The sequence below is a fragment of the Struthio camelus genome, chromosome 1 (genome assembly GCF_040807025.1).
Source record: "Struthio camelus isolate bStrCam1 chromosome 1, bStrCam1.hap1, whole genome shotgun sequence".
NCBI lineage: Eukaryota > Metazoa > Chordata > Aves > Struthioniformes > Struthionidae > Struthio > Struthio camelus.
Genome location: NC_090942.1, coordinates 144,749,735 through 144,762,644, shown reverse-complemented (window position 1 = coordinate 144,762,644; position 12,910 = coordinate 144,749,735). Strand labels below are relative to the sequence as shown.

The following is a 12,910-nucleotide window of genomic DNA, read 5'->3' as shown; positions in this document are numbered from 1 at the left end:
TTTTCTGACTAATGTCATATAATGATTATCTATGCTGTCCTCATAGATTTTCTTTCTATTGCTATTAAAGGCACAATAGAGACGGACAGGAAAATAATTTAATGTAATGTACCACAATTACAGGACTAACGTTTATGATAAGAATAGTAACATACAAGATTCAGGTGCATTCAGGTGAGAATCTTCCAGAGGAAGAAAAGATATACTTAAGCGATGTGAGTACCTTATTATTATCTCTGACTGATGAAGTGCATAGTCGCCTATCGCAGGATGTGATAATAGTAATAGAATTACACAACCCCATTATTTTAGTCCAGTCTGTGTATGTCCTTCTATGTATAAACACCACATTTACAGATATAAATACATCTTTCAAAAAAAAAAAAAAGGATAATTAACTGGAAATACTGGATACAAATCTTGTCACTCTTCAAAATTTCAGGCTTTACATAAGCTTCTTCTGTAACAGTTTGTAGTATGAGTACAACCCTTACAAACAAATCCATCACTGTGTTTTTCTGAGTATTTCTCAGAGGAAAAAAATCTTAGATAACTTTTTAAGTATGCAGCACTAATTATACTATTTTTTTAATTGTGTTTGTTTCCATATACTTGTTTGTATAAAGAAATATGTCCTCTCGTACATTATTTTCCTTACAGATTAAGGAAAAAGTATTTTGAATTCCTCTAACATTTTCCAAAGTCTATGGAATCTAATGCATTCTCAAGAATCATATTCATATTTCATAAGACCAGAAAGAAATAAATAGAAATATGCTCTTAAAGATACAATTCCTCTGACTTGCTTTAAGTGTGCACTGTATGGATATTCCGAATATGTTTTGGCTTCTACTCCAAATGTAGACCTTCTACAGCAAAGAGCAAATTCTGTAGAGTCTCAAGTTTTAACAGTTACTACTGTTGAGAGGCATATTTATTTAATGCCAAATATAACATTCTATCTTTCCTAATCCATGTAAAATCCTCGCAGCTTTTACTTTGCAGTTTCTCATATGAATATCTCTGTATTGTGCCTTCTTTTCCTAAATAACATAATATAAAAAAAAGTATTGGCTCTCTTTCTGCTGTTTTTTGTTTATTTTCAATATAGGTACCTACAACAGGAGTTCATAAATACAAATATTACAAACTTTTCTTTTTCCTTTAAACTGATATATAGCAGCTGAACAATGTAACGTCATCTTAAACTACTTATAATCATCTGTATCCCTCAACAATATTAAGAAATCAGCATAAACTTTTAAAGAAATCCTTTCAATAATAATAATTTTTTACAGCTAGGTCACTATAATCAAGTTCCTGGGCATACAGTTTATCTAACATAGAAACAAGACATTTTATGAAAGATTATACATGTGCCCGTAAAAAGTGTCTTGAATTCTTCATATATACTTTTATTTTCTCTCTTTTTTGTGCATCTGTGTCCCAAAATTGCATGCACACACACACTAAAAGACCTTTTTCCATTTCTGCCTTAAGCTTAAATCTGCCTCTAACTTGGACAACACACTGTTCCACATTGAACGAGTCAAAATCAAGAACAAGGGAAAAAAAACCTCAGTACTTTGACGAGATAGAAAATGGTTTAAACTTTTTAACCACATTTATAAATAATCCCTGCAAAAGAAGCTTCATCTGTTCCAAAGAAAGACATTCTAAGAATATAGACCAGCTTTGCTATCAACGAAGCAAGATTTAAAATCTTTGCACAAGTCATCCTATATCAACACTGAGAAATTACTAAATCTTACCTTGTACATCTAAAATGCTGAAAATATGAGCGTTCTAGCAATATGCATTCTAGCCTACTATTTTGTTATTTAATCTAATGTTGACATGGGATTATTTGCAACGTCAAGAGATGCTACTCTTAGCAGTTTGAATAATAACGTCACTCAACAATATAATCCATGTTTATGGAGTTCCTGATATTTAGAAAGAGAATGTACATCCTTGAATGTACTCCTTGAAACCCCTTGACTCCATTTAACCTGTAATATAAATTCTATTAGTGTGTATAGTCTGCTTTGTCTGTATTACCTCTACACCTTCTGCCCTAAGAACCAATTTCCACATCAAAATAATACAAATAAATAACAGTTCCCCCTTCCTACCATTATGAATCATTTTAAAACTGGTAAGTACTCTTTCTTTATTTGTTTTCTTCTTTATTTGCATGGAATGGAGGAGATTTTAATGGAAGAGAGATATTAGTACTCAAACCTGGCTAAATCATGGAGCCAAGAACAATTATGTTGTGATCACACATTTAACATAAACTAATGTAGCTATAAAAATGCAGTCATTTTTGTTTAAGGAGAAGGCACCTCTCAAAACGAAAAGGAGATGTAGTCTAGCTCAGTTACCATGAAATATTGAACAGAATTCAGTATCAGTAACACAGTCAATCCATCCACCAGTAAGAATGTTCTGTTTTAAAAACAAAACTGGTCCAAGTGCTCTTAAAGGGGGCTGCGATCGATCAGTGGCTATATTAAGCAATTACATATTTCTCTCCGAGTAGCCACTTAATGGAAACACCATCTAAGTACTGCAGTATATATCTGATGATGAACAAAAGAGCCACTTACCTAAAACTCCCAGCCTGTAATTGAGGGTGACAACAATGACATTTCCATAACTTGCCAGAATGCTCCCATCAATCATGTTGCCAGTACCCTCCATGTAAGATCCACCATGGATGTAGACCATAACTGGTTTCTTGCTGTTCTGATCATGAATGTCTGAAAAAATTCAAGTAAGGAAAACATAATAAAGTAATACAAAATAATGAAAAAATCATATTAGCTATATACAAAAATGCTAACAAAAATTCTTAATTATTTTCCATGTTATCCATTTCGTCACCGCCACTTTTAATCAGCTACCTTGCTCAGCTCAGGATCATCTACAAGCCTAATAGGATTATAGGTTGAATGTTTCTATTTGTTATTTCAAATACAAAATGTTCTCAAAAAACTAGAAATGCCTTCAATATTACAAGGAACATAATTTGAAAGTAAACATATAGTCTCAAGAGTAAAATTAGACCACAGAATAATCGTTTTTAAAATATTCATATTTACATACATGCCAATTTACAAATATCTGTACATTTAACAATAAAATTACAATAATGATCTGTACTGTCTTACTCCTCACTGAGATATATTTGTTGAAATTGTATTTTTGATATTCAGTAGCAGATATTATCACAAAACCAAATTGTTCTGTTAAAAATGAACATAGCAAACCATCCCTCCTTTAAAGCAGTCTAGGAGTTAACACAGAGAATTTAACTGAATTCATGGTCCAGACTTTCGAATTTAAATCAAGTGATGTCTTTTTTTTGAATTTTTTCTTATCAAAGTAGTCAGGTGTGAAAGAAGTAACCTTAATTTAGGACTCTGAATTGCATGGTTGGTCTTTTGTACATGCAGAAAAGCTCTTCACTACTTTCAAATAGGGAAACAGCTGGGTGTTAATTTTCAAAAGAGAATTAAATGAAATTGATATTAATATTTTCACACTTCAGAGTGAGTTATAAAGATGCAAAAATTAATGATTTGGGATATAGGGGTATATTTAGCACTGCATTCATATATCTTTTTCAAATTATCAAAAAATCAGGCTCCTGACTCCAGTGAGGGTTCACACTACCTAAACTAGGAACTTACATTTTCTACAGAAAAAAAAAACAGACACCAAGCTACTTTAAAAAGCAGAAGGCAATTTAGGCAGCCTACCTTAAATTTTCTCTCTTCATTACAAATACAATTCTTACAAATAATTCAGTGCATCTGCATGAGAAGAACTTATTTGAATCACATAACGCAACATACTAGGCAAAGCAGAGTGTCTGACTATTTAATCAGGGTTCAAAACAAAATGTGAGTTCTCTTCTGAGTAGGGTAGGTATGTATTGAACAGTGGAAAAAAGGAGGTGGAGGAAGAAAAGGCTGAGCCAAAAATTGAGAAGTAGGAGATTTGGATCTAAAAGCCTTCCAGTACTCTTCCTTCCTCTCAGAAACACTCTAACCTACTAAAAACCTGAACAACAGTGAAGCAAAATCTCTTCTAAAGGAAACATTTATAGAAATGTATAAAAAAAATGTAATATATTGCATACATGGAACTACTTAAAGATAAAGTAAATTATGCATGGCTATAGCTTATGGCTCACTTTTTACTTTCCTCATATTTATGCTGTACTCTACCAAGAATAGTCAATTGGGTGCAAAGGAAAATATGATCAAGCTCCAGATCTACACCTGTCTAGTTCTCACAAGTTTGAGGCTTCACACAGAAGCATTCTTCATTTCACAAAAATACACATATTTTACTTGTACTATATATGCTGTATTTAAGCAGCAGAATAAAAGCTTTTGTGGTAAGAGATATGTAATCGTTTTAACTGTAAGACTAAGGCAGCCATTATATCATAGAAAGAAACAAGATGCATCATACTGGACATATTGTTACACTTGCCATATTCTCAGCAAAGCACACGAAAACGTGTTTGACACCTTCTGTAAAAGCTCAGTTAAGTGCTCAAAAGATGCAAGCTACAATTATTTGTGTTACAGAATTATTTTCCCCTTCTATACCAAAAGTCTCATGGCATGATCTGTTGTATTTAATCCTGTCTTACTACATAGTTCTACCTCAGGGCTCAATTTTTCAGTACTGAAGTCTATGGGAGGTTTCCTTTTTGCCTTCCTGGGAACATGATTAGCTTCAATATAAAAGAAATGAGCTCCACTCTTTGTGTGATTAGATCTCAAATGGATGTCCTTGTTAATCATCAAATCCTAACATGTTATAATTTTGGAAGAAGTCTGAATAATAATATATTCATAATAGTGTACCTATGTTAAGTTTTTAAAGACATTTTGGTTTTGCTTGTTACTTATCTTTTGCTTAAAAATTAATTATAGGAGTTGGTACAGCACATGATGATACCATAATTTTTTTTAAAAGGTGTTTCACAGAAAAAAAAATGTGACATTCAGGTAATAGCAGGGTCAGTTTGGAATACTTTGCACAGTGTTTTCTGTGTTGTAAGAAATCGTGTACTTTAGTAATGAAGGTGGTACAGTAGAGAGCAACCAATGTGAATAAAAGACCAGAAATTTTTATTTCTGTATTTTATATAGACAGAGTAGCTCCAATAGAGCTGAACTCTCAGGAAAAGAGGAGAATAAAGGGTGACCTTGCTGCAGTATACATGATTCTAAGGGGAACAGAGAGGATAAATGTTTTAAAGTTATTTGAACTGATGTCAGATAGAAGAAAACAGGACAAATAGAAGAAAACAGGACAAAGGCATGGAATAACACTTGGGATTGGTCAAGCATGAGAGGAATAAGGGATACATTATTCCAAAAACAGAACAATAAACAGCCCAAAGCTGTTAGCTACTCAATTAATTTGAAAATATTTTTCTGAATTTGATAAGGATATATCTAAAGTAAAATAAACTGTCAGTGTAACTTTAATGAAAAGCAAGGGTGAGAAGAGAGGAAGATTTCATGACTTCTTTCCATTTCAGCGCATCCTAAACAGCTTGCTGTGCCAAGGCAAGAAAAAAGTATTTCCTGGTAAAACTTTTTCTGGGTACTTCACTGTGAACTTTATCATTTCCTTTCAGGGAATCCAATCCAACTCTGAAAGAAGTCAATGAAAAAGACTGTCATCGATTTCAGTGGGAAGCTCGTCAAAGCCAGAATGAATGTATCTCAGAGGATAGCTGATTACAGGAAAAAAACAGTAAAGCAACATCAACAGCTGTCTTTACTTTTGTGTCCTCGAAATAAACCACATCCTGTGAGAAAAAAATTACATAAAAATACCACAGACGAAGCACAATGCAACTGCATCCAACATACAGTATGTGCACAGGGGAAAGAGTGGAAGTGAAAGGAAGGATATATGTGAGCTATTTCATGAATTTCAAACAGGTGAATTTACAAAATGTATAAGAAGGAAAAGAGCACATGCATGTTTCAAACTCCTTTTCTCATCCTAAGCAAGAATAGGGGGGAAAAAGCATGTGGCTGTAAATAATATTTATACGACTCACTTCACACATATTTAGGGATAACCTTTACACTTATGTCACAGGGGAACTGCAGTCATCTATATGCTAATTTGGATTTAAAAAAGAAAAACAATGAAAGTAGTTTCTAGACAAGAAGAAAATAAAGAAGCACACTCAGGTGTGCCTTTGCAAATAAGGGACTAAAAATCATGTTGAAATAACAGCAATAACAATAATAATAGTAATAGTAATAATAAAAAAGTTTATGTTCATGCATCAGGGTTGAGCTTTGAAAAAACAAAAAATACCTTCATCTTCACCACGATCATTACTGGTTATATCATCTGCGCTTTTCTTTGTGTTGGCTCCTGGGTCATAGTGAGGAGGAGAATAAAGGGAAAAAGAGAATTCAAAAACAGCAGGTTCTCAAAAATGAAAAACACAATAGCCCCCAAAAAAGAAAAATGTAACAAAAATGTCAAAATCTGTTACATTTGAAATTGAAAAACAAAAAAGATGCAAACTGCACATAAACGTAAAATGTCAAGAAGAACAAATAGAAAACACTTGAAAAAATGTATCGTATTTTGTGACAATGCAGTTATTTCAGTTAAAAGTGATTGCTGCAAAAACAAAATTAATGTGCTATTAAAAAAGAATACTATAAACCAAAAAAGTATATTTAAAAATTCACCAAATTATGGTTTCTACATAAGAAATGCAATTAATATATTCCATTTTGTAACCTTGAAGAAATAACGCCTTCAGTCACTGTCGTCAATGACTTCACATTTTATTCATCCTGATTAGGATATATTAACTATTAGCCACAACCTGAAGTTCAAATGGAACCAATATAAATAAAATTATTATGGAGTCTTATACAACTTGAAGGGACCAAGATAAACCGGACAGCCCTCCTTTTAACCTTCCTTCCTGTATGAGCAAAAAGACATTTAAAACAGTAAACTGAAAATGAAGGAGAAACATAGAGTTGAGTCAATTCCAGATATGAAATTGGTCCAAAAGTAGCCCTCGTTCATATTATACCATGTTTCATGCTCTTTAAAAAAATCTAGAAATTAATTGAAACCAGTTACTTACCAGGATAACAAGCTTGCACTTATTTTTTAAAAGATTTAACAATGAATACATTCTAATTTGGATTCAGTGTGCTTTCTCAAAATACTTTTTATCTGTACACATGTATACATACACCCAGATGCATACATACACACAGATACAGACACATACACCTCCCCCCCCCCACACACACATCATAGCTTGCGCTTACAAGAGCAAAGGGAAACAACATGATAGTTCATCATCATGCTTTTCCTTGGGTAATAAATCTTTTTTCTGACTGAAAAAATGACACTAAACTATCCTCCTACCAAATTTTTTTTTTTTATTTACTGTGCCTATTCCTCTGGCAAGTAACCCAGTGCAATGTAAAAAATTATTTATTAAAGAGTGAATTATTAATTTGAAACTCAATTTCTAAGTTAATTTAAAACTGAAACACGGCTACTAAACAAATAAAATTTGTTTAGTACCATTTTAGTAACCATTTTAGTAAATTAGTAACCTTTTTTTTTTCCTAATTTTCTTTATTGGAAAGTGCATTTTCCATCCAGGCTGAAAAAGAACTACATACTTCATTAAGTACAGATTTTATATACAGTGTTTGTATACGAAGGATGAACATGCCACAGAAAAATCAATACTATGGTCTGGTATTAAAAATCTCTAAATTATGGGCTTTATAAATCTAACGGTTGGTCATTTGACATCGTGAAAGCTAAAGGGGAAATCTTTCTGATTTGATTGAATTCAGGAACAACAGCCTTCCATATGGTTATAGTAGACACTTTCTGCCCCTTAATATTTTCTTCCTAAATATTTTCAGGTATCCAGAAACTTAGGTTTTCTTACTGTGGATAATATTCACTTTATTTTATTTTCATTTGTCAATAAAGTTAATAAAGTTGAACCAGAAATTCATTCTCCTGTGGTCTTACAAGGAATGTAATCTTCTTACTTGGCGAGGGAGGCTTTATACCTGTATTTAGCTAAAATGTTTATTTTATGATTTTCTTTTCTGTTTAAAATGTCATTATCCCCTCAAAATTCAAGGTTCCAAAAAACCCAGCCCATAACTGTAAATAAGACAGAATGTGCTTAATTGTTGTTAAAGTACTAAAGACTTGTTCATATACATAGTTTTAGGATTATGTTCTGTGCACCAGTTTGCTTTCCAGAGCCTTCTTGATATAGATGGAACATGGATTTTGTATAGAAATTTTCTGGAACCACTATCAATATATTATATACGCTGGCTGAAAATTGAAACTAGCCAATTCAAATTCCAGTGAAGAACATTATTTTCTCATTAACCGAATGGTTTAACAGTGAGGTTGATTAGTTAGTCAAACGTGTGGATGAGACTCCATCTCCATGCCAAGCCTATGTCTTTGATTCAGTTGCACACATGTTACTGCATATGTAGTATATGAGTGAGTTCAGTTATATGTATTCAGCACATAATTAACTAGGTAAAATTTCACTGACAGTGAAATATGGTTGGTCGCTAATCTATCAATTTTGTTCACAAATGTCAGATACGGGCTCTAAATTTCTGTCATCATCCAAATTTGCACACCTTTTTTTTGTTTGTTTGTTTTTACTTTTACCCATAGGTTTTCGTCCAAATAAGGTAGAATCTTCTCTCAAGTGCTACCTAAACAAAATTTATTTTGTAGTCAGATATAACAGTTACTCCACTGGTAAAATGTCATTATTTTCAAATCCTGAAAAAAAAATAAAGAAAAAAGGAAAATATAGCCAATAAACCCAAAAGGCTGCAAACATATAATACAGGAAATATTGATGTCAGTCCCTCCAGTGAGATATCCTTCTAATTATTTGATAAAACAATATATAATCATCACATGCCAAATACAAATCAACTACTGTATATGAAAAGAAAGTGGGCTTGTCTCATCTGTATTGATTAAAAGTTGACAAAACCCACATGATCCAAATTATACTGCTATTAGACAAATACTAGATGTGGAATCATTTAGACTGTAATCCAGTTTGAAGGACTTTATGAGTGTACGAAGGAAATATGCCTCACAGTGTTTCAGTTCAGATCCTACCCAAATCAGAAAGAAGAAGTATCAATATACATCAGTGAGATACTGCATGGATTTTCTCTTAATGTAGTGCTTCTTAGAATGACCCTGGCTCATTCAGCATCAGAAAGAACAACACAAGCGTGATGACAATTTAGGAGGTGTCTCTACACCATGCTACTAGCTGGGATCAAGCACAAACATCACATAACTTAGGTATGTGACATAAGTTTATTAGAAATATCTGAAATATTTTGTTTTTTCGGTCTTCACAGCTTGAAGAAATTATCATGGGATCACATATTTTGAAAACAGTTTAATATTATACTAAAATGTATTACAGTATATTGTGCAGGAATGCTGTCTCTTTTACCTGTTGTGTAACATTCTTCCATTGGTTGTGAGTGTCTTTTCTTTGTTTTTTTTTTTTTCCCTAACTGAAACATACTTTTACGACTAAGTTCTTGTCTGATGGTTGGGTTTGATTTTTAATTCTTTTTGAGATCTGCTAAAACAGATTACATCAATGAATTCTCAAACTGGGTGTCTGTGTTGCTAGCACCATTTTCTTTTTTTTTTTTTAATACCACTAAATAGAAAAGGTACTAGCCATATGGGTAATAATGTTAGTATAAAATAATTTGAGGAGAATAGAATTGCTACTGCTGGAATTATTTAAGTAGCACCAGAAACATATACCATAGTTCAGAAAAAATTATATCAACCTTTATGTAAGCTGCCAAATATAAGCTACCAGAACCAAAATACTCTCTCAGACATGAAAGATTTAGAATTTTCCAACCAAGTTACTTGGGTTTTTTTTGTTAAAAATGTTGTTTCTTTAATCCTGAAACTTCTATAAGAAGATTTTATCCCCTATCTTAGCAAAAAAAAAAAAAAAAAAAAAAAAAAGATACTTTATCCATCTAAGCTAAGGTTGCACTTCAAGTCCTTAATCTAAGGAGACAGAATGGGAGCTTGACCCAGAGTCTTGCATGGCTCAGCGGAGCTCCCTACATACACAGACGCCTTGTTCCACAGGCCAGTGCTTCCCTCCTCTTTAGGGTTTCATTGGGGGGTTTTGGGGAATGGGGCATTTTTCTTCTCCTATGAATACAAGTAACAGGAGCAGCAACTTTAGCCTTTGATTCCCACATGCCAAGGGAACATTATCACTGTGTTATAAGATCAACACTTCTGTAAGCTAACAAATATGTAACCATTTATCCAACATGAAACAGAGAAATGGTAAATCTTAAGAGCCATCCTGGCACTGGCAGTAGAGAACAGGGCAGGCAGCAACTGTGATCTAGAGTATTACAGACTGAGTTCCAGGAAAATCTCCTATTCTATTGACCAATCTGCGGTTTGACTGGACATCTGAGTTTTCAGTTTGACAGGTCTGTGTTTCATTTTGATGTAGATGAATAGCATCAAAGAAAAATATTTCAAAATGTCAATAGGATGAAATTATTTTTCTGCTTGACCAAGATCGAGGAACTTTTTAATTACATATATTAAATATGCTGTAGATATTGTAGATCGATTGAGGACTATATTGCTATGAAAGTTCGTGTCTTGGAAAGTTCTAAGAGTCCATAATGCTAATGATGACCAGAGAAAGAGGTGACTTCAGAACTCATGTACCAAATGTTAGGTGACCTCCTGACATTTGTCCTACAATTCCATTCACCGCTAAACGATGCTAAAAGGCATGGCATAATTACTCACTGAACTGTCAAACCTCTTTTGTAAAGGAATTTTGCTTGTCAGAAAATGTTTGCTATTTTTTAGAATGCACTTCTGTATTACAGGCACAGAAAAATGTAGGAATGTAGCACATGAGCCAGTTCTAAACTAGTGCCAGCCAGCCTAGCCATAACAGTGCAAACTTTCATTTGGGCTATTTTTTTCTTCCTAAGAAGCTCTATGTACAAGGTAGTTGTAAGGTTTAATTGTTAGCAAGTATCTTGCTTGAAAAAGTTTTTCATTTTGAAATGCTGACCTACGTGCTCATTCACTTAAAAATTTACTTAATTTCACTTATTTGTGGTTGTAGGTTCATCTTGCAATCCCACGTTCACTCTGTCTGGATCTCACAAAAAAACCCTGTCACAAATGAAGAAGTCACCCCACTGTCAGTCTGTCAGTGGATATTCATCCACTAGCTCACATTTCCTGTGATTATGAATAAAAATCTTATTCAAAGACACGTTTTCTAGGGTTGCAGGTCTTTGCAGATGTATTCATAACTGATGCTAAATCCTTCTCCCATCTAGTCAAATATATCATATATATGTAACGCAGGTAGGTCCTCTGCAGGTACTTCACCAGTGCTTGCATTTTAGATATCCATTCTGCATCCTTTAACGGCAGCAAATAATTTGCAGCTATTGCTTAAGCTGATGCCATTTCTTTGCATTTTATATGTAATTGCTCTGTCTGTCATACAGTATATCTTTCGACACCATGTAAGTTTGGGAAAGCACTAAGTTTTCAGAAATTACACAGCACATTATTAGTTGTATGACCTCCCAACTTCACAAAGAGCCTGCTCAACTTTCTGGAAACTTTTAGCTCAAATCAGATTAATAAAGAATTTAATAGTCATTCTCTCAGTGCTATTATGTCTTACTTATACAGATATTCCAATAGGTCTCTAAGGCTCTTGGTTTCCCATCCCATGAGAACTATTATAATCTTACAATCAGCTCAAGTCAACAGTTCATTACCATCTCAAGGGAATAGCAATAGGGAAGCAGAAGTCTGCTTTCCTTTCTGCATTTCTCTCGAGACTTGTGGGTTAGCTTTACCATAATTCTTACTCAGTGCACAAGCCTTAAGTTATCATACTTCCAAAAAGCAGGGTCTGTCAGCTGGTGTGTTTGGCTGTCATAATACTGTCCATGGCTCCAGAACTATGGCCAAGGCTCTGAAGTCGGCTTTATAGCTCTGCCGAGAAATTCTCATTTGGCAGCTGAAGAAAGATCAAGAGAGGCATGTAGGCATTTCAAATAAAACTGAACGAAAAAGATTATCAAGAATTACAGCTTGTCAAAGTGTCTTAAAATCTGGCTGTGGATTACCTACACCAGGAGAGAGCTCAGAGAAAGGGAAGACATCTATTTATGCACCTGCATTTTTAAAGGCTTGTTGATTTTAATCAAGGAGACATATATGCATGTTCTCTAGATTTAAACATCCATTAATTCTCAACTACTTACAGAATACTGGCAGCGTGTGTGTGTGCACTTGCGTATGGGAGTATATGCACGCAAATATACAGACACGAAAACACCATCTAGTTAATAGTCTTCAAGAGAGAACACAGGGTTTATTTTTTTGCCCCTCCCTTCCCATATGGTGTTAAAATAAAATTACAGTCTTTTAATTTTACATACCTAGACCTGAGGCGTTTGTACTAACTGTACACATATGCATATATTTTCCAGTTACATTCTGCAAGTAGAAGGTAAAGGAAGACATACATATTCTAGAACTCTTATTTTCTGGGATAACAAGATAAATTAATTTAACAATCATTCTTGTAACTGTTCTGGACAACTTTTTCTTTAGATAATTTATGTGATTAATTAAATAATAATTGAAGGAATGTTAATTATTTCATCTATCCCTGAATTTACAATTTGGTAACAAAAGTAAACAAGGTAGGAAAATACAGGGATTTTATAGTTTGATGCTAATCTTTTCT

The 12,910-nt window shown here is 33.5% G+C and overlaps 1 protein-coding gene across 11 annotated transcripts in view; it reads right to left on the bottom strand.

The window, feature by feature from the left end:
* Nucleotides 1-12,910, bottom strand: part of NLGN4X (neuroligin 4 X-linked) — a 190,191-nt gene that overhangs the window by 77,224 nt on the left and 100,057 nt on the right. For 8 of the 11 annotated variants that reach the window (XM_009683702.2, XM_009683705.2, XM_009683701.2 and 5 more), the window contains 2 exons: nucleotides 6,370-6,429; nucleotides 2,613-2,765 (listed from right to left, as the gene is read on the bottom strand). In XM_009683702.2, the coding sequence (XP_009681997.1) occupies nucleotides 2,613-2,765; nucleotides 6,370-6,429 (213 nt within the window). The remainder of the gene's footprint in view (nucleotides 1-2,612; nucleotides 2,766-6,369; nucleotides 6,430-12,910) is intronic. The other 3 variants (XM_009683708.2, XM_068921679.1, XM_068921685.1) reach the window with 1 other exon arrangement.